The sequence below is a fragment of the Elephantulus edwardii genome, unplaced genomic scaffold (genome assembly GCF_000299155.1).
Source record: "Elephantulus edwardii isolate Elephantulus edwardi_28Jun2011 unplaced genomic scaffold, EleEdw1.0 scaffold00252, whole genome shotgun sequence".
NCBI lineage: Eukaryota > Metazoa > Chordata > Mammalia > Macroscelidea > Macroscelididae > Elephantulus > Elephantulus edwardii.
Window position 1 is genome coordinate 3,855,428 of NW_006400002.1, and position 27,809 is coordinate 3,883,236.

The 27,809-nt window shown below is 57.7% G+C and overlaps 1 protein-coding gene across 2 annotated transcripts; it reads right to left on the reverse strand.

Annotated features, from left to right (window-relative positions):
- Positions 1–958: 958 nt before the first annotated feature.
- On the reverse strand, positions 959–27,651 carry CELSR2 (cadherin, EGF LAG seven-pass G-type receptor 2). Of its 2 annotated transcripts, none has more exons than XM_006899336.1 (34): positions 24,286–27,651; positions 18,850–19,497; positions 15,695–15,917; positions 15,257–15,372; positions 15,001–15,089; positions 13,716–13,873; positions 13,170–13,333; positions 12,879–13,004; positions 12,411–12,577; positions 11,847–12,134; positions 11,587–11,761; positions 11,242–11,383; positions 10,919–11,039; positions 10,313–10,496; positions 10,060–10,161; positions 9,314–9,408; positions 8,928–9,137; positions 8,265–8,448; positions 8,030–8,158; positions 7,753–7,933; positions 7,012–7,179; positions 6,801–6,927; positions 6,511–6,711; positions 6,034–6,208; positions 5,660–5,772; positions 5,286–5,365; positions 5,074–5,200; positions 4,868–4,990; positions 4,266–4,393; positions 3,994–4,082; positions 3,706–3,903; positions 3,430–3,585; positions 3,057–3,291; positions 959–2,704 (listed from the first exon to the last, which is right to left on the reverse strand). In XM_006899336.1, exons 1-34 carry the CDS (start codon positions 27,593–27,595, stop codon positions 2,677–2,679), a joined length of 8,760 nt encoding a protein of 2,919 aa, XP_006899398.1. In that variant the 5' UTR covers positions 27,596–27,651; the 3' UTR covers positions 959–2,676. The 2 variants fall into 2 exon arrangements, with proteins under 2 accessions (XP_006899398.1, XP_006899399.1); XM_006899337.1 differs by having other exon boundaries at positions 2,677–2,704; positions 3,718–3,903; positions 24,286–27,595.
- Between the last annotated feature and the right edge of the window lie 158 nt (positions 27,652–27,809).

Below are 27,809 nucleotides of genomic sequence, written 5' to 3' on the forward strand. Positions count from 1 at the left end.
CCAGTCAACAACCTGCTTTATGCAGATGACACAGCCTTGCTTGCTGAAACTGAAAAGTACCTGAGGTGTTTGCTGCAAAAGGTCAAAGACTATAGTCTTCAATATGGGTTGAAGCTCAGTTTGAAGAAAACAAAGATTTTCACACTGGGCTGCTTGGCAACTTCACGATGGACGGAGATTGAGATTGCCGATAACTTCAGTTTATTTGGTCCCACAACCTACACTCTTGGCACCAGCAGTCAGGAAACCAAAAGATTAATTTGCACTGGGAAAGTCTGCTGTCAGGGTCCTCTCTAGAGTCCTGAAGAGCAAAACTATGTCAGTCTAGAGACTAAGGTGGACCTGATCTCAGCCATGGTCTTCACAATTACTTGCTATGCATCCAAGAGCTGGACAATTACTAAGGATGACGGAAGAAGGACCGATGCCTTTGAGTCGTGGTGCTGGAGAAGTGTTGAACATACTATGAACTACCAGGAGAACAAACAGCTCTGTCCTGAAGAGGGTGAAACAGGCTGCTCCTTGGAGGTAAAGATACTGAAGCTCATACTGAGGGCACGTGGCCAGGACAGACCAGTCCTTGGAGATGGATATGCTTGGAAGGATGGTGGGACAGTGCAGGAAAGGAAGACCCAGGATAAGATGGATTGACTCAGTGACTGGAGCAATGGGATTAGGACTGTTGGAGATGGTAAGATTGGCTCAGGTTAGGGCAGGATTCAGAACTAAGGGACATAGAATCGCTGAGTCGAGAAAGAGAGCAGTCCCCTCCCCTGTGGTTCACAGCCTCTGTAAACCCAGTGGAGGGTCAGCTCTGAGAAAGGACTCCACGGCAGTGAGGGTTTGTGTTCTGAGCTGGATGCAGTTGGTCCCTGAGTCTCCCTGACCCCTGGCCTGGCTTTCACTGCTGGTGCTTTGTTTTCCAGAAGCCATGTATCACCCATGATGACAGTATTCGACCCGCACAGAACTAGTTTATTCAGTAGTATGGGGAAATGAAAAAACAAAACAAAAACAACAAAACCCTACCATATTTACAGTTACAATCAAACTGTACAATCGGATGGTTAGTATCAAGTTAGCATCCAGCATCTTTGTATTTTTTTGTCTTTTTTTTTTTACGTCAAGTCATCAGTAGTAAAAACCAGTTAAATTTTTAACCCTTTGCAAGAATTGCCGAGGGGAGTGGGCAGAGGGGCAGAAATCTATGACAGAAAACCCAGAGACCAGCCTTACAAATGAGAACCGGGAGCATCCCCCCCTCCACCTGCCCACAGCCTCTTTTTCTAGCCACCTGCTCCAGAAGGAAAGCCAGTGTGATGAGTCTGGAACACATGCCTGGAGTAAATAGCGACTCAAACGAAGAGCAGTTGGCAAAACTGAGGAGCAGCAGGCGAGGGAGATGGGGTGACGGCCTGTGTCGAGGGGACCAGGGCCAGGCCCCCATGGCCGGGCACACACCCAACCTGTGACAGCCACATCAGACCCCCTGGGGCTGGGCATGGACCCAGCCCAACACAAAAAGCAAATAAATAAAAAATATATATTAACTCTTCACAGGGAGCTTGTGGGGGAGGGTGGATGGAGGAGAAAGAGGAACAGAACCTGGTCCTTTGAAGAAGAGAGCCAATTCCAAGAAGGGGTTAAAAATAGAACAGGTCTTAGAGGCCACAGCAGGTCAGACAAAGTGGGCTCTGTCTGATTTTTGGGGGGTGGGTGGGTCTGTGAATGGCAACCAGAACCCAGACTTGAAGCCACTTAGAGTGGAATGGCACAGCTGTCACTCTTCCCCCGACTCCACCCCACAAACGGCAAAGAAGCGCAACTTAACACGGGACTGACCTTCCCCAAGGGCGGCTAGAGGGCGCAAATGAAGCACTTTTGGGTGAGCAAACTGAGCAAACACCTGGACTGCAGTGCATGGCCGGAATCCAGGAAAAGAAGAGGGGCTAGGGAGCCCCGTGCCCGCCCTGGAGCACAGGCTCCCGTCAAAATGTGTTCATGCAGCATTTGGGGGTCTGGGGGCGCTGAGTCCTTCTGCCCCCTTGCTGGACAGGGCTTTTTCAGTTCCTGGGCGAGGCGGTACCAGAGGGCTGAGGAGGGCCCCTTGCGTCGACCCCTCGCCACATTGAGGCCTGCCCGGTGCAGCCTGCAGGGTGGACACCCTGGGGGCCTGTGGCTTTGTCCTTTCCTTTTGGTGATGGCAACTGAGGGGCAGAGCCCCCAAGAGTTCCTCTCCTCTGAGAGGCACAGCAGATGGGAAACTGAGGAGAGGCTGGGCTCGTCCTGGAAGGTCCTATCCTCTTTGGGAAGGGAAAGGGGAGTCAGTTTCCAGCGTATAAAAAAAATTAATCCCTGAAGTCATGAAGAGTGGAGATCCTTTTTTAAATTCTTTTTTTTTTCCTTTTTTCTGAAAAACTTTTGTCTTGGAGATGTTGGCCCCCAGGGGTCCAAAGTGCAGTGAGGGGGTGGCAGGGGAGGGAGTTGGCACTAGGTGGCCTTGGGTGGGGTGGGTGCCCCTCCTGGCAAGGCCCAGGCTCCTCAGATGGACGTTTCATCGCTGCTGCGGGCAGGCGGTGGGGAGCGGGGCAGGATAAAGCACAAGACAGGAGTGGGGGGCATGAGTGCAGCTGGGGAAGGTGGGGGAGCCTCAGGTGTAGGTACCGCGGCCCAGGGTTAATGCAGGAAGTTAAAGAAGAGAAATCTGGAGAGGCAGGAAAGGAAAGTGACAGAGAGGCAGACAGAGGGTTAGTTGGAACAGAGAGGACAGTGAGAAGCTTTCACCAGAGAAGGAAACAGAAAAGCAACCCAGCTCCCCATCTTCCCTCGCCTCAGCTTATGCCCACCTGGGATCCACACAGTCCAGGAAGGGGCTGTACCACCCCGTGGCCCATGGGCACCATGGTATATGGACATGTCCTTATAAAGGAGCTGAACCCACTCTGCCCATCTGTCCTCTGACTGCCAACCAGAGCTCCTGGAGAATCCAGGCGCCAGTGCCCTGTGCAGCCAGGGTCTTGGGGCTGTGCCCTGCCCTGCCCCCCAACCACACTCACTCGGAGCCCGATGAGTCTTCATCCACGGTGCCCGCCTTGATGCTCATGGCGATGGGCATGACCCCATTGAGCTGCTCCTGGAGGCTCTGGCGGGGAGGCGGGCGGGGAGGCGGCCCACCCCGGCTGCACTCGCTGGCCGAGGAGCCCCGAGACGACGCTGTGCCCTGCTCCAGGGGCAGCCGCAGGAGGCTGCTCTTCTCACTGATGGTGGGCAGACACTTCTTCTTGAGGATGCCTGTGGGCCGGGAGGGCAGATGCCATGAAGCGCAGGCGCGAGGGGCAGGGGACCGTCCTAAAGAGACCAACAGCCACAGGGCAGAGGTGAGGTGGGAGGGGGCTGGCGGGGGACACGCAGGCCATGTGCCCCACTCACCTTTGTGAGGTTGAGCAGCAGAGCCTGGAAGGGGCCCCAGGGACCCTTCCCGAGGCAGGATATCTCCATTCTCCCTCAGCCGCTCTTCGGGGCCACTGCCACTCTCCTTTGCTGTGGTCCCAAAGTCTCCTGGCCAGGGGGTCTTTGCTGGGCCATCTGATGGAAGAGCATGTGGATGAGGCCCAGAGAATGCAAACAACTAGGAGAGACCCCAGTCCCGTCTTGCTTCCCAAGTGCCCCAAGTCCTCTGCCCTCTCACGGTCTCCCACAGGCCACGGCCCGGCCTACCCTTGGGGGTACTGTGCAGAGGCAGCCTCTCGATGCCAGGCCCCAGCAGGCTGTCCCAGCCCGGCTCCCCAGGGAATGCCGCCTCCTCCTCTTCCTCTTCCTCACTGTCTGATGAGTGGGTTGAGGCGTAGGAGCCACTCTGGTCATCTTCCAGGGACAGGTCACTGTCGGAGTCCGTGTCAGGATCTAGCGGTGGAAAGAGATCACAGCTGACCCACCCCCTCGATCAAAGCCAGGCAGCCGCCCCACCGAGTGGCTGGAGGCGTCTGTCCTCACCATGCTGCTGGGCTTGACCTTCCAGGAACAGGCCACCTGGGTCGCCTAGGCCAGGAGGCCCTTGGCTAGGGTTCAGTGTGGACTCCTCCCTAAAAGATAAAAGCATCCTGGAGAGGTTAGCTTGGCCCCTTGCCCAATGTCCCACCATCTTTTTCTCTACCTCTCTCAGCCCTGGTGCTCGCAACTCAGCTGCCAGCTTCTGACTGGTTGGGTCTTGTGTGCCAGTCTTCGTCCTCCCTCCTGCCCTACCACCTCCCACCTCCATGGTTCACCTCAGCAAGAAGGGGATGTAGCTGGGCTGGCTCTTGCCCGAGCGGCTGGCACTGTGCAGAGAGCCGGCTGAGTCTCCATAGGGCTGGTATAGCCGTCCGTCTGCGAAGGGGCTGGGGCAGTTGTAGGACTAGGCGGGGAACAGAGAGTGGTCAGCAGGAAAGAGGCAAGGGTGCTGGAGCAGGATGAGCGTGAGGGTGCAGGGAGCTTGCCCAGAGCTGTCTCACACATCCCCAGGGCCAAAACAGGAGGTCCCTCATGCCGGCAGACCCTTCAACTAGTAGGGTCCCGTGTGGTGTTTGAATTTGTATTTATTAATTTTGTAAATAAACTAGTAGAAAATAAAGAAAAAAGATCTGTTACCTGAGAATAGATGAGGAGACACAGAAAATGCACTAAAACTTACCCAAATTCAGAATTATCAAGCGTTCACTACTTGTCCCCACCGCTTCCTCACCATGTCCACTCCCAGCCCACACAACCCACTCCTCCTCCCCTTCCCCTTCCATTTCAGGGTGGGAGGAGGAGCAAAGGAAGGGGGTAGTTAGACAAAAGGAACAGTGACAAGCTGCGGCAGAGCCTCTCCCCACCCCCGCTCCCTTACCGAGGTCAGGGTGGACTTGGTGGTCAGGGCAGGGTCGGGGCTGGGCTTGCGGCTGCAGGCGAATTTCAGGGCTTTTCGGACCTCCTTGCTCAGCACCACGTAGGAGAGGAAGATGAAGGGGCCCTGGCAGCAGAACGGCACATCTTGGGCGCTCACGGCCCAGCTTCCCCGCCACCTCTTCGGGGCACCATCCCTCCCTGTCATACCTGGATGCAATTGCAGGCAGCGAAGAGGTAGTGGAAGAGGAGGGTGTCGCTGTTGACAGAGAGCAAGGCCAGCAGCCAGGTGGCACTCAGCAGCACGAGCACAGCGAAGGAGGGCCGCAGGCCCGACCTGGAGGGGGGATGGCCCTGAGTGCCGCCACCACGCCCCTTCACCATGTCACCCACTGTCCAGGCCCCCACACCCCTGTACTCACACGGGGCCTTTCTTCTCAAAGCCCTGCCGCTGGGCGGCACAGGAAGCCCGCGCAGCCAGGATGTACAGGAAGACACTCATCTAGGTAAGGAGAGGAGAGGAGTGAGGGGGGCAGAGGACAGAGAAGAGAGGGGAGAGGGGGCAGCAGGACAGAGAGGAGAGGGGGACAAGACAGAGAGGCGAGGGGGCAGCAGGACAGAGAGGAGAGGGGTGAGGAGGACAGGACAGAGAGGAGAGGGGTGAGGAGGACAGGACAGAGAGGAGAGGGGAGAGGGGGCAGCAGGACAGAGAGGAGAGGGGAGAGGGGGACAGGACAGAGAGAGCTTCTGTCCACATGACATGGAATGGCAATCTCAGCTCCTTTCTTGCACCTACCGAGACAGCAAAGGCCACAGGGCCGGCAAAACTCCAGATGAGTGTGTCATAAATGGAGAGCCAGCAGAAGTCGGGGTTCCCATAGCCCTCAGGGTCCAGGCCCACGGCTAAGCCTGTCAGTATAGAGCAAGGGAAACGATGGTTAGGGGCTTGGGCGTCAGGGCCAGGCAAGGAGCATAAGAAGGTTTGTCTATGGAAGCTTCTCAGAATGGGGGAAAGCTGCCCTAAGAAAAAGGCTCTGGACTCCAGGGTGAGGGGTCTAGGAACCTAGGTAAACTGGAGGGTACCTCTGAAGACTTCTCCTGGGACCTAGGGTGGAGATAACCTGCAGGAAGGTGGACTAGGGTCCAGAAGGTCCAGGCAGGGTGGGGTACCTGTGATGAAGGCGGGCACGCCCCAGCCCAGCATGTAGTAGAAGCGCATGGGCCCCGCGTTGACGTCGCGCACCTCAGTGAGGGCCCGGTACAGGTGCAAGGCCTCCAGCAGTGCCCAGGAAAAAGTGCAGAGGTACAGGAAGTGCAGCAGGATGGCAATGACTGTGCAAGCAAACTGAGGGCCAGGCCAGGTCAGTGGCCAGGCCCACCTGGAGCACGGGCTTCTTCAGGTCAGGAGGGGACGGGCCCGCGTGTTTGCTGGGACATGATTCGGGATTATTTGGACAGGAGGTTAGTCCTGGCCAAGTGCCATGGAATGGTGGGGAGCTAGAGAAGAGGGAACCAGGTGCCAAGCCTGTCAGTGTTAATGCCCCAGGAGCATGGGGGGAGAACAAGGCCTAGGGAGGGCTCACGAGGGAGCCTGGGAGGGCTGGGGGCTGGGAAGGGCTGGGAGCTGGGTGAGGGGGGTCGTCTTACAGGGAGGTCGGCCTGGTTGATGCCCAGGAGGAAGACCAGCTGCGCCAGACCCAAGGCAGCAGTCAGGTTCCGCCGGATGCCGTGCTGGTTAGAGCGCAGGGTTCTCAGGGCCGTGAGGAAGAGAAAGGTGAGCAGCAGGGAAGCCAAGGTGACCCCGAGAGCCACATATGTCAGTGTCTTCAGCGGCAGGATCTCCCCATTCTGCAAGGTGGGTGGCAGTGGCCGGGGGAATTAGGAAGGGTGGGATCTGGGCTCCCACCCACAGCTCTGCAGCTGCCTGCAGGTCCAACCTCACGCCGGGACACGTCCATGAGCACCGCGAAGCTCGTCATGTGGTTGCACTGGCAGCTGACGTGGCTCTCGTTGCGGAAGACGACTTCACAGCCCCGGGCTGACCAGCCACCTGTTCCACTGACCCTGTGAGGAGGGGACGGCCGGGGTCAGCGGGGTCAGGGCAGGGGACCCAGAGGCCCAGAAGGAAGGGCAGTGGTGGTGGCTCACAGGATGGAATGGTTCCAGAAGACACAGATGGGCTTGGTTCGCTCCTCCGTCTCCAGCAGTCGGAACTGCACAGTGACTGGTTTGTCCAGGGCTCGGGGCAGGAGTTCCTCATCATCATGCACACTAATGCTCACCACAGGCGTGTTGATGACAGGACGTTTGGGCACTCTGGGTAGGGGGGAGGCAGGTACACATCACCATGGGGGGCATCGATTATGACTCACAGTGACCCTGTGAACAACAGATCTGAACCCTGTCCTGTGCCATCCTCACAGTCTGACACATTTGAGCCCATTGCTGCAATCACTGTCTCAATTCATCTGGCAGAGGGTCTTCCTCTCCTTCGCTGACCCTCCGCCTTCCCAAGGATGGTGTTCCTTTCCAAGGAATAAATAGCCTCTTCTAGATACAGGCCCAAAGTATGTGAGACAAAGCTTTATTATCTTTGCCTCCAAAGGAGCACTCTGGTTCCACTTTCTCCTGTCGCCTGTCCTTTTGACAGCCCATGATACTCTCAATATGCTTCTCCAAAACCACAGCTCAAAGGCATCAATTCTTCTGCCCTCTTTGTTCATTGTCCAGCTCTCAGATGCACAGCAAATGATTGAAAAGACTATGGCCTTAATCAGACACACCTTGGTCTTATAACTAAGACAACCCCAGTTTTGAGGGACGGCCTCAGTCCTGCCCTACTCTACTCAAGACTCGCAGGTCCCATCCACAGCCCTCTCAGCTGCTCACCTCAGGCTGCGCTTGTCCGGGTCGTAGTTATGGGGCAGCAGCCCGGCCAGGGTGCGGTAGATAATGACACTGGCCACAGCCTCCCCCTGGCTCAGCTCCGGGTGTCGCCGCTGCCGCCGGGCCAGCTCCTCCGGCTCCTGGGCCTCTCCGGTGCCCGCGGGTCTGACCATGGGAGGTGTTTCTAGGAGCAGGACACTGTCATATTCAGCTGGGCACTGCCATCTGGGGAGTCTTTATAGATCCCAGGCCCCTGACTGTTACTTGGCCCACCACTGACCTCTGAAGACTGACTCAGGCAGGATGACTGTGGTCTCCAGGTCTGGGGGCCGCTCCCCCCGCAGTGCCTCATACCGGGGCAGCTTGGCACCTGCAAAGTTCCCCTTGTCCAGGCGCACGACGGAGATGACTGAGGAGAAGAAAGGTGGTCTGTGGTCAGAGCCAGGGAGGCAGGCAGGCCTCGGGGACAGCCGCCCTCACTGAGTGCTCCCTCCACAATGAGCCCCAGCCCTCACCAATGTTGGGCGTGACGATAGTGAAGGGGCTGAGGTAGGTGTGCCGCATGTTCTGGGCCAGGGCGCTGGCATAGGCCTCGTAGTGCTGCAGCAGCCAGGCAGTGCCACCCTCCGTCTGCTGGATCAGCTCCCAGTGTCGCTTGTTGGCCGCGTCCAGGAGGGCACTGCCCACCCTGAGCAAATTCTGGGGGTGCGTGTGGTCATGAGCACGTCACACCTCCATCTCTTCCAAGCTCCAGGCTGCGCCAGGCCAGCCCATAGTTCTCCATTCACCATGTCCTTCCCTCAGCACTAAACCCACCTCCTCCAGGAAGGTCCCCTGCCCGCTCTAGGCTCTTCTCAGACCCTGTGCCCGTGGACCCTGTGCCACACAATGCAGTGGGATACTGCCTCCTCCTAGCCCTTTTGCTGGGTTTTGAAAGGCCTGATCAGCCCAGGCCTAAACAGAACGATTTTCTTCTATGTGCACCTCGAAATACAAAAGGCTGGGAAGAGGGGATCGAAATCACCCAAGCGCTGGGCCATGCTCACGTGACCTCATGAGACTTCATCCCAGCTGTGAGGTACCCAAGGCAGGCGCTGCTCTGCTCCCCGGGCGCCCAGGACCAGTCCTCTCCCTGTGACCCCACCTACCCCACCAGCCCTGCCACTGCCATGCCCTACCTCAGTGAAGTGCACGTCCTGGGTGGCAGACAGCCCAAAGCCCCGCTGGGCACTCTCATGGGCCAGCAGCCGTGTGGCCAGCTGGTAGGCCACCTTGACGTCGCTGCCAAAGTAGCCAGCCGTGTGCTGCGTGGCATTGCGCAGGAGCAAGGCCAGCTGCTGGGAACGCCCAGAGTCCAAGCCCGACTCGTTCCGCTGCAGCCGATCAGCCTAGGACATGTGGACCAGACAGGATGGGGAACAAAGAGTGAGGGGTCACTGCTGGAGAACTGGAACTCTATGGAAAGGGACCCCACGGGAGGGGAGATGGGGCATTTCCAATGGGGCTGGAATCAAGGGGGACAAAATGAGACTCAGGAAAGATGGAGATGAAGGGTTTCACTTACAAAGCCCTTCAGCTCCGAGAATGTGACTGAGGTGCAGTTGAAAAGGTTTGGGGGGAGCCACCCCCTGTGCTCGTCACAGTGGCGCACAGCTGTCCCTGCGGGAGAGGAAACCCAAAGGGCTGGCCTCAGACAGAGACGTCCCTGAGGTCTGACTGAGAAGTACTCCTGGACCAGGGTGGAGCACAAGCAGAACAGGACCCTGCCCTCCTACAGGCCAGGTGAGAGCAGGGAGAGACAGGTGTGCTGAACACTAAAGCCAAAACCTCTGCACAAGCAGGCCAGGCGAGGGTGGGGCGGCACGGAGCACAGGCCAGAACGCCCTGGCCAGCCCAGCTGCCACCTCGGGCTCCTCAGCCACTTCACTGCCTAGGAGTTCAGATCATCACACGAGGACAAGTGCAAGCCCTCATCCAGGCTGAGTGCCCTGTGACAACACCCAACTCTCTACCCCAACACACTGCCCCTTTTCTAGGACTGTAATTATAGTGCTCGGGGAGAAGTTAGTTAATGGAAACCCTGTGTGTTCCATCTTTGAATCCCTAGTGACTAGCCCTGTACTGCCCTCAATGCAGGCCTTCAACACCAAGAGGGAAGGGATCCAGAGTAACCGTGGGAGATGGGACTAGTGAGTCAAGGAGGCAGTGGGAGATGGGTCTCTAGGACGTAGCAGCCAGAAGGTAGGGTCCTAGGATCTGCAGTCAGGGTGGTCTCCTCCCCCTCAGCTACATCCTCAATGTCACACTTACCAAAGGAGCCTCTGGGGCAGGGGGCTGCAGCAGGCAGCCCAAAGCGCGTCCGGGGCCACCAGATCCCAGCCTCGATAGCCCTCGGGCAGCTGTCGTAATTCACTGCAGGGGAGAAGATCAGGTCACCCGGGAACAGTAGCCCCTCTGCAGCTCTGTCCAGGCCCACTGAGCATCCCCAGGCCTGAAGCCAGTCCTACTCCTTACCTCCCTGGGTCACAGTGGGGAAGCCGCCCACCCTCCCTTGCATCAATACCTTCACAGCCATTGGTGGTGACCTCAGCGAAAGGGTTGTCACAGCGGTCACACTGGCGTCCGATGACACCTGGCTTGCATGGACACTGGCCATCCTCAGGGTCACAGACTCGGGACAATGAGCCCGTGGGGTAGCAGTCACACAAAAGGCAAGTAGGGCTGCCTGGTGGGCGGTAGTGGTTCTCCTGGGAGGGACAAGGCAGTGAGTGGGGTGTCACTCGGGCTTCAGTGCTCTTCCCTGGATGCCCACAGGGCCTTTAAGCTGCGGCCCCTCTGCAGAGAAACTCCCCAATCTAGGGTCCCCCCAACGACCCTATTCACAATGTTCAATAAGAAGCTAATCCTTGCAGCTTCATCAAGCACTGAAATGCAAACCAATCAGAATAGGTTGCATATTGCCATTTCAGCTGGCTCAGTGTCCCCTGGCCAAATCAGTCCTGGCTGTCCCCACACAGACATACAACAAATGGCTCTTTCTCTCCCCATCACAGCACAAGAGCAGGCCCTCTGCTCCTTGCAGACAGGGACTTCTCCATGGTTTCTCAGGGGCCCAGGGAAGGAGAGGAGGCGTGGACAGCTGTCGCCAAGGCCCAGGCTGGGCTGTCACCTTGCAGTGGCACTCGCCGCTTGTCTTGTTACAGTCTGGGTCAAAACCTTTGCTGACATCACAGTTGCATGGGCCGCACATGGGGTGTCCCCACCAGCCACGGGGACAAGGCTGGTCAATCCTGCAAGAGAGGGACCGGGGCAGGTGTGAGCCTCGACTGCTCCTCCTTCCTGGTGTCACCACATGTGGGTGTGCCAGGTTTTTGGGGTCCTGAGGGGGACACACCAGAGAGAGGCCCCGGGGACCTGCTCCCGATGGGGACCTGCTCCCGATGGGGACCTGCTCCCGATGGGGACCTGCTCCCGATGGGCTGATTCTCTCACCTGGTCTCACAGTATGGTCCAAGGTAATTTTGGGGGCACTCGCAGGTGTAACCATGGGGGGCGCTGGGCTTTCGCGTGCACGTGGACTGGTGCTCACACGGGTTCAGGTCACATACACTCGTACAGTTGTCACCATAGTAACCTGGAGGAGGCCACGGGCAGCTCAGTTCACCTGCTCCCCTCAAATCCACCTCCATTCATTCTATCCACTCTGAGCAGCACACCAGCTGACAACTAAAGGCCTGTGGTGCAGGCAGCTCAGAGAGGTGATGTCAATGGACAGCAGAGCCAGAGCAAGATCCCAAGCACCCCCAACCTGCTCTTTGCCCTGTGATCCTGTCATACCTGGATCACAGCTACAGGAATAGCTGTCCCAATCATCACTGCAGTAGCTGTTGGCAGGACATGGGTTCGAATCACAGGGGTCTGGCAGGCTGCAGCCCGGCTCCACATTGATGGTTTCCCCACGGCTGAGATCCAGACTGCTAACACCGTCGGGTGTCTCGCTTACCCTCACACCCTGGGAAGGACAGGGCAGTGTTGGTCCTCAGTGGGGCAGCCTCCAGGCAGCAGAGGGGAGTAGAGGAGGGAGGGAGGACACTCGCCTGCAAACAGCCCCGGAAGCCACGGGCCACACCACTGGCTGGTCCGGGCACCCCGCCCACGGTGATGTTGCTCAGGTGCAGCCCATGCAGCCGGGGGCCCAGATTTCCCTCTGTCCTCTGCTGCCCATAATCAAAGGACAGGATGGCATGCCCAGGCCCGCCCCTGGCTCCCAGTGCCAGCTGTGCATGGTGCCAGTCTCCATCATTGGCACGGCCAGTTTCCAGCCGGAGAGAGGAGGCCTGGAGTCCAGTGCCCTCCACACTCAGCACCACATGGCCCTCCCGAAGCTGGAGCCGAAAGAAAATAAAGAAGATCAATGAACCACCTTAGTTTGTTCTTCATCCAATCCACTGACTCCCTTCCAGAACGACCCAAGGCAGGCACGCGCTGTGCTGCCGTACTGAAGCCGTAAAGGCTAGTGCTATTTCCTTTTGTCCCAACAGATGGCAGCATTCAGCCAGCAAACCGATCCAGGGGCCTCCTTGCTCACCCGCCCAACCTACTCCCCTGAAGGCCACGCCCTCGAGCTGACCGCCTCGTGCCCCACCCCGTCCCGGGCTCACCTGCAGGGTGATGGTGCTGCGCCCCCTGGTGACCGCTTGCAGCAGGACGCCGTTGGCCTGGCGCGTGCGAAACATGAGGCTCAGGTGCCAGGGCTGGGAGATAGGCAGGGAGAGGCCCTGCCAGGCCACCATGCTGCTGCCCAGAAAGCGCTGCGGATTGGCCATTTCTGGGGAAGCAGATACAGGATGACCGAGGGGTGGTACGGCCGAGTGCCGCAGGGGGCATGACGCCCAGCGGTTCCATTGCTTCTCCTCATGCCCCGCCCTCTAGCGAAAGTACCTGCCCCGGGCCCGCCCCACACTGTGCCCAGGCCTGCCTCTCACTGGGCCCTTTGTCTCCTGCGCTGCCCTCTCAGGGCTCTGCCCAAACACGCTTTCCGCCCACATTCGAGCAGCAGAACCCGGTCCGAGCTGCCCCGGCCTCGCCTGTGCTCCCGGCCCAGCTGACAGCTCCTCCTACCCTCCTACCTTGGGCACAGCTCTTGCCCCCAAAACCCAGGGGACACTCGCAGCTGAACGCATCCCATTGGTTCACACAGGTGCCCCCATTGTGGCAGGTGTTGCTGTCACACACATTCTTCTTGGCGGAGCAGCCTGGAGTGGAGAGAAGGGGGCTCAGGGACCCCAGGACCCCTCCAAACAGGAAACCTGTGGCAGTGGCTAGAGCTGCCTTAGAGACACCCCACACACCAGTCATGCCCCCTCCTCTCTGCATGGTACCCTGGTCTTGCCCCCCTCCCCCCGGCCAGGATCCTGTACCAGGCACAGTGCCATTGTTGGCGATGAAGTCGGCCATGTCCACATGCCGGCTGTCCACCTGCAGGTTCCTCATGCAACCCACAAAGTGTCGCATACGGACTGGGAAGTTCTCCGGCAGGTCAGGCACCCCTCCCAGCAGCAGGGGTCCTGTGAGGTCCAGAGACCTGCCAGGCAAAAACAGTGGCAGCAGGAGGGAGGAGGCTGCAGGCACTAACTCTTGCCCTGCCCTGCACCCTGTCACTGGCCAGAGAAGATGGGTTTAGGAGAGGCTCAGGGGGAACTTGCAGAGCCACCAAGGGAAGTAAAAAGCCCCAGCCGGGAAATGCTCTGCCCTCACACCCACACCTGCCAGTCTGCCCCACTAGACCTTGTGCCAGCTCCCCACCTCATCTCTCCAGAGGTCTAAGCAGAGGCTGAGAGACAGAGGAAAGACCCCCTAATACCTGGCCTGGTGCATACTTCTGAGTGCCTCCCACTCCAAATCCACCCTCTACACATTCCCTCCCTGCCCCCACCCGCTCCCCAGCCTCCCTCCTCCTTGCTCACTTCTTGCTGCCGCCCTGGGTGCCCTGAGCAGCACAGGAATAGTTGCCCAGCACAGCTCCAAAGCGCAGGGCCACCCCCGTGTCACAGCCATCCACAGTCACCACGGCCACCTTCTGCTCGGACGGGCCCTGAGGGAGCCCTGTCTGACCCAACAGTGGCTGTAGACAGGGAAGAAAAAAAGAAGAGAAATGGTGGGCAAGGGGCCCACTCGGTTCCTGAGAAGACACAAAGCTCACCTCAATGCACACATGCTTGTGGTTCTATACTTACCTTCCCAAAAACCATCTGCGTTTGTGCCCACTGACTCACTTGGGTGGGAAACCTCAATAATGTGACAAGTTCCCATGTCCTCTTTAAACCAGAAGGGCCATGCCCAGCACTCCAGTCCCTGCCAGAGGCAGTATATCCCAGGTCTGGACATATGTGCAGTATCTGAATTAAGAATTGTTGTTAAGTGCTGTCGAGTCAACTATGACTCATAGTGACCCTATGAACAAAAGACCTGAACCCTATAATTACCGTTTCTCTGTGTTCATAGAGTTTCCAGAGGCATGTGGTTTAGGAAGTGGATGCCACTCCTGCTTCCAAACCTGAATTAATCTGGGAGCTCCACCAAACACTGTCCACAATGGGTAACCACTGTGGTGTTTGACACACCTATGGCACGGTGTTCAGCATCACAACAACCCACGTTACTTCAGTACAGAAAATAGAAAGACCACTGCTGTACCACTTAAAAGAATGCACATCCCAAAATCAATTAACATTAGGCCCATTGAATTGATTTAAATTCTTAGCAACCCTAAAGTCAAACAGAACTTCCAAAGGGTTTCCAAGGTTGTACCCTCAAGCAGGTGGATTGGTGGGGTGACTGCTGCAACGGGCTCCTGTGTGTCAGGAAGTGTGAGGATGACGCAGGACAGAACAGGGTTCAGATCTTTTTGTTCATAGGGTCATTATGAGTTGTGCTCGACTCACAGGCACCTAACAACAATCCCAATGGAAGCAGACTGTTACATCTTTCTCCTACAGGATTGCAACCCTCAACCTTTCAGTTAACAGCTGAGTGCTTACCCATTGTACCACCAAGATTTTCTGAATCAAGAACAAATAAACCAAACTTGCAGCTGGCAAGTCAATTTCTGGCTCATGAGAGTCCTGCGTTGGGTGTCTGAGGCTGTAAATCTTTACTGGAGGAGATCACCCATCTTTTTCCTGAAGCACGGATAGTGGACTCAGCCCAACACGTATCACATAACTCCTCTGTTCCCCTTCCCACACTCACCTTGTTGTAGTACTTCAGTTGCACCGTGTGCCACTGGCCATCACTGACCCCTCCAGGCACAAATGGGGACACAGTGGTGGTTGACTCCCCTGGGGAAGAGGCAAAGGTGAGACGGGACACCAGGCCAGGGCTGGGAGTGGGAAGGAGGGCTCATGGTTGGATCTGGGCTGGGACAGTGTGTGGTTTAAAGGAGGGGTCAGAGGTCAAAATGGGAGCCTTTGGGAGCTGGGCAAGGACAAGGGGTGACCAGGCTCACCTGCAGAGAAGGTGAGCTGGACTTGCTCTTGGATCACCTCTAGGGCCACAAAGTCATGCTTCTCGTTGAAGCGCCCGTTGTACAGCAGCAGTCCATCACGCTCCTTTGTGGCAAACCTGACCAGGAGTGAGTGAGAGGCAGGGGTGGGGCACTCACTAGGACACTGGGGCCCCAGCCCCTCACGGGCCCCTCATCTAGCCCAGGGCTCTCTGGAGGGCTGACAATGGGCCCAAGGCTACAGTCATGGGGCAAATGGCTTCCCACTCCAGAGGGCAAGATGGAGCCTGGGAGGCGAGGAAGGCGGACAGGCAGCTCTGTCAGAAGCCGTTCTGAGGCCTTTGTGGGTCTCGGACCCCTGATCTCTCTCTCTCCAGAGAGCAGGAGGCATCCCCACCTGCAACCCCCCTCCACGGTGCTCGGCCAGAAGCAGCCACTCACGAGAGAGCCAAGGTGAAGTGGAAGCGCTGGCGCAGGCCCCGGAAGGTGATGAAGGAGCGGGCAGGGAAGCTGCGCGTGGTCACCTGGCAGTACGGCTTCTCGAAGTCTCCGGAAGGGCAGTCGCACTTGAAGCCACCCACCAAGAGGTTGACACAGGTTCCCCCATTCTTGCAGACACCTGGGGTGCAACGGCCAGAGCGGGCGCTCACCTCGCAGTGCTCACCTAGGCAAGAGGAAAAGCCAGGTGAGTACCAGGCACCCAAGGGGAGAGTTGAGCGGGACCATTCTGCCCCATTACACAGCTCCTGCCAGTGGTATTTCCCATGGCTTCCATGACCTCACAGTACCTCCAAGAGTCCCCCAGATACAACCACTTCCCCTCTGAGACCTGTAAAACCCCAGCCTTGCTCCTTCCTGGCATTTTCCTTGGCCCACTGATCCATTCTCACCACAGCCCTCATACCACTTCCTCTGCATTCCCCCTGACAGCTCCCAGCCCCTCCACCTCTGGGCCTCTGGGCACAGGCCTGCTGGGACTTCAGGCCAGGCTTTCATAGGACTCTTTTGTCTCATGGCTGCCAGGCAAGGTGGGGTGCTCTGTCACTACAGGAGGAGTGGGCATGGAGGGAAAGGGTCTGCAGCCAGCAGCAGGGCTGATGTAGCCCGCCTCCCTCCTCTTGGTGTTTTTGTCCCTGTCAGGTGTGGCGTCAGTCTCCTGCCCAGGCTTCCACTTGGATTTGTCTGAGTTATGAAGGAGGGGGAAAGGAAGCTGGGGATACCCCTAGAAATGAGGTGGGGTGCTTCCTTCCACAGAGACTTCTGGGCCCTCTGCGCACCTGAAAGATGCTTAGAGAAAGGCTGAGTCCTGGGAGCAGCCTAGGATTCCATGGGAGAGCTGAAAATTCCGACAATATCAGATGGGAAAATCCACGCTTTTCTCTCCTGCACTATTCCCAGATTCTAGAGATAGGTTCTCAGTTTCTGTGCCTAGTGACTGGTTCTTGTTTCCATGGAAACTGTTGTTCGCCTTCTCTAAGCCCCCCTCCCCATCCTCCTGGACAAAGACTCCCCCACTCCTCCCCCAGTCCAGCCCTCCTCCCTCCCCACCCACAGCAGAAGCAGAGAGGAGTCAGACAAGTTCTGGGCTGCAGAGAAGGCCTTGGGGCCTACCTACCACGGATTTCCTGCCTACCTTCCCCCTCGGTGCTGTCAGCACAGCCCATGGGACCCAAGGCACCTTGGAGGGAAGGGTCCATGGAGGGGAAGAAGAATGAGGGCTCCTGAGGAAAAGAAGGGGCCTGCAGGCTGGGTCAGTAGCACAGAGCAGAAGTGGTGAGTGTCCCAGGAAAAGACTGTCCTCAGCCACAGGCAAACCAGAAGGCCTCTTGGCCAGAACCCATTTTACCAGTATACGGGCAGGGGAAACATTCTGTCCCAGAGTAAGAATCTTCCAGGACACCTAATCCTCCTGATTTTCTGAGCTTTCCTTCAATGCTTGGAGTGGGGGGGAAAAAGCACTTGCTTCAGCTTCAAACAGTAACTGGACTAGCAATGGGGAAGATCAAGTTCTAGGCCTAGCCTCACCTCAAAGCAGGCTGTAAGATGAGACCTGGAGCAAGTCACCTAATTGTGTGTTCCCTTCAATCACAGTCAACACCTTCCACATACCAGTTCTTTAATCCACTGTAGTAAAATAGATTCCAACACATAGTGACCCTCCATCTGTTTTCTGAGGTAGTAAATCCTTATGGGAAGAGACTGCCCATCTTTCTCCTTTGGGGCACCTGGTGGATTCGAATAGCTGACTTCTTTGCCATCAGCCCAACAGCTGGGCACTATGCTCTAAGGGCTCCATATCACCTCTATACGTATACTAATTGAACTAGTCTCTACAGTCAACCTTTAGCATCGCCTCCATTTTAGAACACTGAGGCACAGTATTTTAACACGAGGTTGAGTAACTTGTTGAAAGTCAGACAGTCGGTACGCAGCAAGCTGAGACACAAACCCTGGCTTGGCTCTAGAGCTAGCTTTGACCTTTGAGTTACACTAGGAATTCTGGGTCATGGCAGCTTCCTGTACAGAGTACAACTGTGTCCAAAGATTTTCAATGGCTGATTCTGTAGAAGTAGATTATCAGGCCTTCTTTCCAAGGTGTCTCTGGGTGCAAAATAAGTTTGACATTTTGGTGAGCTGGGTATGTCAACACTGGTGGCACCCGCGACACCCTCCTCACTGTTGTTACGTGCTGTCAAGCCGACCGTGACCCTATGAACCACTGGTCTGAAAGTTGCTCTATCCTATGCCATCGTCACTATCTCTGACACACTGGAGCCCATTGCTGCAGTCACCGTGTCAGTCCACCCTGTTGAAGGTCACTGTTGTTATGGTGTACCATCAAGTTGGAACCAACCCATAGCTGGCCCTCTAGTGGGTTTTCAGATGCAGTCAAATTACATTAAGAGGAGACTGCTTATCCTCCTGTGGAGGAGCTGGCACACTCGAACTATGTGCCTTTGGGATTGGAGCGCAAATTTTTATCACTAGGCCATGAGAGCTCCCTAGAGTCACTGTTTGTTGTTGCTGTTGTTATGTGCCACTGACAACTCTGAACCCTGCTTTATCCTTAGCCACACCTACTCCAATACCCCAGTCTCTGAATCCATCCATCTCACTGAAGGTCTTCCCTTGACCTTTCCCTCCACACTTCCAAGCATGATGTCCTTCTAAGCAGGACCAGTCCCTCCTTGCAGCATGCCCAAAGTATGTCGGACGAAGCTTCAGAACCATTGCCTCCAAGGAGCAGTCCGGTTTCACCCTCTCGAGAACGAACCTGTCTGTTCTCCTAGCAGTCCGTGGGGTCACTAGGTTATTGTAAAAGAGCAAGTAGCATTTGTAAACGTGCTATGCAGCCTGCATCTCAGCCTGATTTGTGTTCGTGCCACAGTGTCAGCTCTCCGGGGAGGTGCCCTGCACCCACAGGTGACAGACAGCCTGGCTTCTCTGGCGGCTTCGAGGAAGCAAGAGGGGCAACCTCCTATGTGATTTACGGCTTCGGAAACCCAACAAACAGGGGGTCAGCTATGAGTCAGTCAGTTGGGTTGGGGTTTTCTCCTAGCTCTCGAGGGGCGTGCCCACCCCCGACCCCGGCTCACCCGTGTAGCCGTCGCGGCAGAGGCAGGTGTAGCCGCCCTCGTGGCTGCGGCAGCGCCCGTGGGAGCCGCAGGGCCGCGAGTAGCACAGGTCCACCTCGGTCTCGCAGTAGTCGCCCGTGAAGCCGGGCGGGCAGCGGCAGCGCAGGCCGCCCACCGGGTGGATGGGCCGGAAGAGCACGGACGAGGAGGCGATGAAGGGCGCGGAGGAGTCGAAGCGCAGCACCGACACGCAGCGCATGTAGTTCTCGCAGGGCTCGCGCAGGCAGATGTTGTCGTCGAAGGGCAGCACGCGCTGCGCCGAGATGGCCGTCAGCAGGCTGCGGTTGAGGTACAGGCGCTCCTGCAGGTCCTCGGAGGGCAGGAAGGGCGGCCCGCCGCCGGGCCCGGGAGGCTGGCCCACCGACAGGCTCACGTTGAGGATGTGGCCGCCGGGGGCGTCCGTGTCCCGCTGCACGTTGAAGACCACCACGTGGTCTGGGGGCGTGGCCAGCGTGGCGGCCACAGCCTGGATGAAGAGGCCCAGCAGCGGCGACAGGAAGCGCTCGGGCGACATGTCCTCCAGGCGGAGTGTGATGCTGTGCGTGAGCATCTCGTCGGTGATGATGGTGACGCGCAGCGCACACTGAGCCGTCACGCTGTGCACGCCGTCTGCGGAGAGAGCAGCCGGGTTAGGACCTGGCCTGGCGGCGGTCCGGTCAGGGGTGCGCAGCCACAGAGCCGGGACCGGGCAGGGTCTGGGCTAGACTGTGCAGAAGCACTCAGAGGACGGAGAAAGTTAGGGTGCAAGTACAGCCGGCACACGACTGTTCCCCAGGCGGTGAGGAGATACCACTCGTGGGCAGGCCTCTCCGTGAAGGATCAGCCTGTGATGGCACTCAGGAGAATCAGATTTTTTTAAGAAAATATTTTATTTCGTTATTTTTTGTGTATACCGTCAAATCAGATCTGACTGATACAGAAGGAGATTGTTCCTCCTTCTCCAGCAGAACATCTGGTGGATTTGAACCATGCACCTCTGAGACTGTAGTTGCAACTTCTTTCCTCTAGGCCACCAGAGCTCGCCAGGAGAACCAGATTTTAAGTTCTGTTTACAAGCTTTTCCAAAACCATTGTGAAAAGTATGTCCTATCTGTTAACATGTGTGCGCCATTTTTCCACCCAAGCCCTTATTCGGCTACCTTTTCCAGATTGAGACTTCTTTACCTTGGAAGCCTATTTTGTTTTTTCCCCCCCAAACTCTACAGAGCCCAGAGCACCATGAGAGACCCACAGACATCATCCTTCTGCCTCAGTTTTTCTATCTCAACCCTCCATAATCCTGACCCTAACTATACACCCTCCCCCCAAGGAATTGGGGGGATGAACTGGGTCAGTGGGCCACCCTGTCCCCCTCCCACTGAGCCCTTTGGCTGCTTGGGCGCAGGCCCAGTATCTCCATAGCAACACCCCACACAAAGCATTCTTCTAGCCCAGCTTTCTGGCGGCTGAGGGATGCCTAGGGGGGCCCCACCCCAGAAATCTAGCTGAGCCACCTTTACCAGTGGCTATACCACCCACTGTCCTGGTGTTGGAGGCAGGGCGAGTTAGGGAGGTGGGGCCAGACTGAGGTGGCAGAGAAGAAGGGCAGAGGGCATTCCCAAACCAGAGACCCCAGAGTCCTACTGCTTGGACCCCCGGGGCTCTGGCTACTCCTCACCCACTTGGCTCACTGCATTACACCCTAGTACCTGCCACACCCTTAGGGCCATACACTCACTTATCAACAACTAAGTATTAACATATACAGTCGGTGTCTCACTCCGCCCACTCACACACCCACCGTCAACATGTAGGCTCTGAAATCACACACACACACACACACACACACACACACACACACACACACACCTGAATGCACAAACACCTCAGAAGATTTCACTTTGTGCAGAGGTGAAAGCTGAGGCCAAGAGGACGGGGAAATGGCTGGGAGTGCTATTTGGACAGTCTTGTTTTTATTTACTACAATGTATTACATGTAGTAGATATTCAGTAAGCGCTATTATGTCTCTATAGTGAATAAATGGTCTTTAAAACTCAAGCAGGCAGATTCTTTTGGGTGAACCAACAGTTAATTGCTTGGCTAGTAATTGAACCCACATGGTTGGTGTTTTGAACCCAACCAGAGGTGTCTTATGAAAAAAGTCTGGGGATCTGATTCTGAAAGGTCAGAACCATGAAACCCACATGGATAAGTTCTACTCTGTACCATATGGGGTCGTCATGACTCAGTCAATTTAGTGAAGAGTTGTGGGGGTTTTTCTGGTTGTTTTTCTTTAAACAAGAATAGGCAGGAGTCGTTTCTGGGGCGGGGTGGGTGTAGGAGAGCAAAGAATCCAATTCTGCTTCTATGTCATACTTACCCGCGGTGGTGACTCGGCTGAGCCTGGGAAGGCTGCCGACAGACACTCACCTCAGCCATATTCTCAGCCTACAACCCACTTGCCCTCCGGCTTCACAGCTTGAGACTGGATGGCCTGCCTGCTTTCACCAGCAAGCCTGCTTGTCATCACCCACTTCTGCTCTTCCTGCTCTTGCCTAAAAGCTACTGCACTGGCTATTCTACCTCCTTGATCCACCCAGATACCAGCTCCCAGCCTTCCCTCTAACTGCCTTAAGCTGACCTACTCCAGGAAGCCTGCCCAGATTTAGGCCCCGAGGCTCTGTTGTTGAACCTGATGCACACAGGTGTGGAGCTGGCACATGTGTACCTGAAGCATCTGCCCAGTGACTCCTTGATTCCCTTCAGGCAGAAAGCAGCTCAAGATTCCACACAGTACTCTTAACTGATTGGAAATGGGGGAGGGGGTGGGTGATCAAGGCCACCAAGTAGGAGAAACTTCACCACCTCTCCTCCCTGTGTCCCCTCTTTTTCCCTCCAGGTCTCCTCCCTGTACTCTTCTCCCAGCAAGTCTCTGTTGCTTCCCATCTGGTCTACCATCTGTAGCCACCTGCTCCCTCTGCTGTTGTCCCCCAGCCCCAGTCGTCAACCCACTGCTCTCTCCTTCCTCTTTGTCCCTCTCATCTGCTCTGACCTGAGTCCTTCCCCAGGTGCAGAGGCAGTAGGAGGAACGGGTGAAAGGTCCACTGCCTGATTCGTCATCCTGCTTAGAAAGGAAAGGAAGCACCATCTGTCCTGCGCCCAAACACCCACACCTGGAAAAGTGCTAGGTCCCACAGTGGGACAGAATTAGACTCCGAGCCTCTCTTCCCTGGTAGATGTGCCAATGGAGGCTGAGGATTGGGAGGTCTGTTGGTGTGGGGACCAAGAGGCCGTGGGCAGGAGCCCCTGTGCGTCCCAGAAGAGCAAGGAAGAGGCTGGGAGGACCCAGGCTCCAGGAGAGCCATCTGGCTCTAGCTGGGCCAGCTGCAGCCACATGGAGCAAGGGAGAAGGAAGACAGAAGCATAGCACAGGGATCACACAGTGAAAGACAAAGCCCAGAAAAGGAGCCAGGCTGGATGGGAAAAGTGGGAAAGGAGGAGAGAGGCACACACAGGAGAAGGGGAGAGAAGGCGGGGTGGGGGGCTGAGGGGCACATGGGCAGGAATGAAAAAGAAAGAGGAGACAAAGAACATGAGAAGGAAAACAAAGGGGCAGTGGGAGTCAATTCCCCCTCAGCCAGCCTCCCTGAACTTTAGGGTTGCCGTGGTGATTGCCTCCAAGGGTCAGGGCCTAGGGGAGAGGGTGGGGCTAGAGCTGAAGAGCTGAAGCCCTTGGTGCTGCCCTGCCCTTACCCTCCACTGTAGGGAACCCAGGCCCGGGGTGGAGGCCCTCCTCTGACCCATCTCTCAGTCTTCTGCCATATTCATCTAAAGAGAGGGTGAAAGACAAGAGAGACTTTTCCTTTCCAACCCCTCCCACCTCCTCAAGTCCCTAGGCACGGATCAGAATCCAGGACACACGAACTCCAGTCTCCCAGAGGAGAAAATGCAGTATCTTGGAGCACAGGGCCCTGCTCATGGCCTCTGAGCATTCAGGCTCCCTGACTGTGTCTGTGACCCCTGGCCATGGGCTGAGGGCATGAGTGGGGAGGAGGGTGCATGCAGCCAGGCCCTGAGCCGTATCTCAACTCTGCAATGTCTCTCAATCCTTCAGGCCCACAGGCCAGGTCAGACTCCCTAAGTGGCTGGTGGAGGCCTACCAGGTTCTTTCCCTCCTGTCCCTGATGCATCTGAAGACTTGAGTTCCACTTGGCTGGGGTGTGGAGACCTGGACCCATCCTCAGGGGGTGCATGGGTTGTTGTTATGTCTCAGCTGGGGGAGGGCCCAAGATCCCTGAGTCTAGTCTCCTCGAGGCTGCCTCTCCCTCCTCACAGCTGACAGATAAGACAGCATCCCACACTCTTCCACTACCACCACCAAACTCTCCTCCCCCGGCCCTGATGTCCAGACACTCTGCAGGCTGAGCGCTTGGCCAAGCAGCAGGAATGCCCAGCCTGGTCCTGGCCAGGCTCCCACATCCCAGTACTTTGCTCTCTCACCCCCCTGGATCAGGGGCCCTGGGGTATCCACCCCAGAACCCTCTCACTCAGTCTGGTCTCCATATCCTGAATCCAAGCCAATCATAGCCAGAAGAGGAGGCCTGGTGTCTGTCCTAAGAACAGCCCAAGCTGTGGCAAGGGGACCCAGGAGACCTTAGTCAGCCCCTGGCTTTATCACAGTCCCTCCCTCAAGCGGACCCTGAACCAGGGCCTCTGACAGTGGGGTCTGTTTGGTCAGAGACAATGAGATCTGGCCTCACTTCCTGCACAAGCTCCAGAGGGGGAGCCAGGCAAGGCTTTCTGCCTGTAGGGAAAAGAATGCACTAGACAAAGTCCCCGTCAGCCGGTCTGGGGCTCAGCCGGGAGCAAGAAGGGGACAGAAGAGGCTCGACTGCAGGGTCCTGACCCTGAAGCGGCAACACTCTGCCCCCACGACCTTCAGCTCAGCCAAAAGGCTGTATGAGATCACCAGAATACCCTGATGGGGTGTGAGGAGATGCTGAGGGGGCCCAGCTGCCTCTGCTTCAGCATAGGCCTCTCCACCCTTCCCCCAGCTCTCCTGCCCTCCCCAGTCTTCCACCCGCCTTTTTTCACAATCCTTGGCAGCCACAGCCAGGGCAGCCTCAGAATACTTCCCCCACCACGTCACAGGCTGGTAGGCTGGGGGCAGCCAACCGAAGCAGCCCAGCCCAGCTCAGCCTGGGGCAGCAGGGCCTGCACCAGCTGCCACGATTCCTGGGACTTTTCCCCTCCTTGAAGCTGGTTCTTGACCCCTCAACCTCTGTGCCAGGACCAGGCAGAGAGGTGCATCAGAAGTTCCTCCTTGAGTGGCTCCTCACCTCCAGTGGTTGCCCAGGCCCTCCTCACTGAGGGCACCTCCCACCCCAAGGCTGCAGGGGGGGGGGACCCTGGCATACCTGACACCAGCACGCTCATGATGGCCTCCAGGGGTCGGTTGTTGTCCAGTGCCCGGCTCAGCCTCAGCTCCCCCGTGGAGGCATTGAGCAGGACAAGGCTGAGTTCATTTCCCCTCTCGAAGCTGTAAGTCAGGCTGTCTGAGATGTCAGGGTCGTGAGCGGGCACGCGGCCGATGGCACCGCCAGGAAAGCTGCTGGAGCGGTTGGTGACGTAGTTGTTGAAAAGGATCTCAAAGTTGCCCAGCACTGGTGGGTTGTCATTGCGGTCCAGCAGGCGGACGTGAACGGTAGCCCGGCTCACCAGAGGAGCTGAGGTGGCCTGGATGACCAAGATATATTCAGGCCGGTCCTCATAGTCTAAATCCACCAGGGCAGTGAGCTCCCCAGAGAAGATGTCCAGCTGGAAGACCTCAGGGATGTTGCCTTCCACAATCTGGTACATGATTTGGGCATTGGTGCCTTCATCCGGGTCAGTGGCTGTGACCCGGGCCACGGCCAGCCCAATGGGGCTGTTCTCCTCCACAAACACATCAAACTCATCCTGCTCAAAGACAGGGGGATTGTCGTTCACGTCCAGCACAGTGACCGTCACTTCCATGGGTGTGCGGGCTGGGGGCATCCCCTTGTCCACTGCGTATGCCCGCAAGACATACTGGGCCACATTCTCTCGATCCAGCCTCCGCAGTGTCCGCACAATTCCCGATGTCGACTCTACGATAAAGTCACCATCTCCATCATCACCCCCCTGGAAAGTGTAGAAAACCCGGCCATTGAGGCCAGAGTCTCGATCAGTGGCTGAGATCTGCAGGACGCTCGTGAAGGGGGGTACGTCCTCATAGACACTGCCCTGGTAGGAGTCCCGGAGAAACTGAGGGGCGTTATCATTTACATCATTCACCAGGATCTCCAAGTAGGTGGTATCGGATTTCTGGGGAATGCCGTTGTCCCGCGCGGTGATGGCCAGAGTGTAGGACACCTGATCTTCATAGTCCAGCTCAGCCTGGGTGGTGACAGCCCCCGTGTCCGCATCGATGCGGAACTGGGGGATGCTGTCCTCCATGAAGTAGGTGATGCGGGCATTCTCGCCCGTGTCCTCGTCCGTGGCACTGATGAGCACCACCGTGGTGCCTGCTGGGCGGTCCTCGTTAACGTTCACCGTGTAGTGGGAGCTCTGGAAGACCGGGCGATGGGTGTTGGCATCAGTGACGTTGACCACAACCTGTGCAGTGTCCTGCCGAGTGCCATCGGAGGCGGTGACTGCCAGCACGTACTGCCGTTCAAGTTTGTAGTCCAGGGGCAGGGCGAGGGACACCAGCCCCCCTCCGCTCTGGCTGGTGATGGAGAAGCGGTTTCGGGTGTTGCCACTGGTGATCTGGTAGGTGATGACGCTGTGGGCATCGCGGTCGACGGCAGACACTGTCACCACGCTGGTGCCCACAGCTGCATCTTCATTGAGCCGCACCGTGTACTCCGGCTGAGTGAAGGTTGGGTTGTTGTCATTGACGTCGAGGACAGTCACGCTGACGCTGGCCGAGGCTGTGAGTGTGGGGGTGCCATGGTCTCGAGCTTCTACCCCAAAGCTGTAGAAATCAACCTCCTCTCGGTCCAGTTCAGCAGCTACAGAGATCCAGCCTGTGCCATTGTTGATGGTGAAGGGGAAGTCGTGGCCCACTCCAGCTAGGCGGTATTCCAGGCGGGCGTTGTCGCCAGCATCCGCGTCAATGGCCTGGACGTGGAGAACCAGGTAGCCCAAGGGGACGCTCTCCAGGACAGTTGCCTGGAAGGGGGTGCTGACAAATATGGGTGCGTTGTCATTAATATCCAGGACCTGCACTGTCACCAGGCCGGAGACGTTGGAGAGTGGAGGGCGGCCTCCATCCTGGGCCCTCACACGCAGCGTGTACTCCTTGGTGGTCTCGTAGTCCAGAGGGCTCACCACGTCCAGGGCCCCGGTCTGAGCATCCAGGTAGAACTGACCACGCGCATTGCCGCTCATGATGCTATAGTGCACCAGGGCGTTGCTGCCCTTGTCTCGGTCCGAGGCCGTGACCCGCAGCACTGGGGCGCCTGGAGCCACGTCCTCCCGCACCTGGACTACGTAGCGCTTCTCACTGAACTGAGGGGCATTATCATTGTCATCTTCTACAGACAGGAAGACTGCAGCCGTGGCGCTCCGCGGCCCTGGGTCCCGGCCCTGGTCGCTGGCTTCCACAGTCAACTGGTAGGATTCCACCTCTTCTCGGTCCACTGGGCCGCGGGTTCGGATGACCCCAGAGCGAGGGTCGATTTCGAAGACTTCCGAGGGGCCGCCCCCAGGCCCCTCAAGCAGGCGGTACAGAATATTGGCGTTGGGAGGGGCATCGCCATCTGTGGCCCTGACAGTGAGGACCTCATAGCCCACCTCCAGGTTCTCCCTGAGGCTCTCTTTGTATTCCTGCTGCTCAAACACGGGGTCATGGTCATTGGTGTCGGTCACCAAGATGGTGAGAGTGGCCAGGGCACTTCGCCGGGGCATGCCGTGGTCCTGCGCGGTGACCCTGAAGACATGGGTGCTCTTGGTCTCCCGATCCAGCTCCTCAGCCGTCGTCACAGCGCCCGTGATAGGGTCCAGGGAGAAGAAGTGGTTGGAACGGCTGTCGAAGAGGGCGTCCATGGTGTACTCCAGGCGACCTGCCTCGCCTTCATCTGGGTCGATGGCTCGCAGGGAGGCCACGGGGGTACCTGCTGGCTGGTTCTCAGGCACTGTGACTTGGTAGCTAGGGGGCTGGAACTGGGGGGCTGTATTCACATTCCTTTTGCGACGTCCACCCATAGACTCTCCTGCTGTCCCTTCCCCTGTCTCCTGCCCTGGGGCTTGTGTCAGCTTACAGGACTGGCATCTCAACCGTGGGGCCTTGAGACAAGGCTGCTCATGGGTTAGGGTGAGCTTGCCCTGCGGGGAGAGGTGGCCTCCAATGCCCACGAGGCGGCAGCTCCAGGGGCAGCCTTCAGGGGCTGGCGGCAGGGGAATGTGGGCCCCGGATTCTGGACACCAGACCCGCAGACCATCATGGTGGGGCACCAGGTGGCCGGTTAGCTCTGTCCCCGCAGCTCTGCAGCGGATGGTGTACAGCCAGAGGTTCGAGGAAGAATCTGGGCAGAGCCAACCCACGGGGGTGCAGGCCCCGGGAGAGCCCCGTCCCCCGGGCCCCAGGGAGCGGCAGGGCCCCACTTGATCTCCCAGAAGTGGCGGCGGCCGCAGTAGCAGCAGCAGAAGCAGCGGCAGCAGCGGCGGCGGAGGGAGGGGTACGCGGGCGGCCCGGCCCCGCATCTCTCCCTGTCCCGGCCGGCCGGCTCAGCGGCGGCGGCGGCTCCTCCTCCGGCTCCCGCTGGCTCCTCCGCGCCTCATGCCCGGGCCAGGGCGCGCGTCCCCGGGGGCTGCCCGTGCGCCCCACGGGGCCTGCGACTCAATGGCTCGGCGGGGCCCGGCGCCTTCCTCTGCGCCCGGGCTCCCACCGCTCCCAAGCCGGGGCCGCGCCCGGGTC

Coding starts and splice junctions, on each gene's coding strand:
- CELSR2 (XM_006899336.1), bottom strand. CDS start 27,595: ATGCGGGGCCGGGCCGCCCGCGTACCCCTCCCTCCGCCGCCGCTGCTG. Junction 15,918..18,849: donor CTGCCGCGACGGCTACACGG/GTGAGCCGGGGT, acceptor CCTCTTGCCTAG/GTGAGCACTGCGAGGTGAGC. Junction 7,180..7,752: donor CCGGACAAGCGCAGCCTGAG/GTGAGCAGCTGA, acceptor CCCCCTACCCAG/AGTGCCCAAACGTCCTGTCA.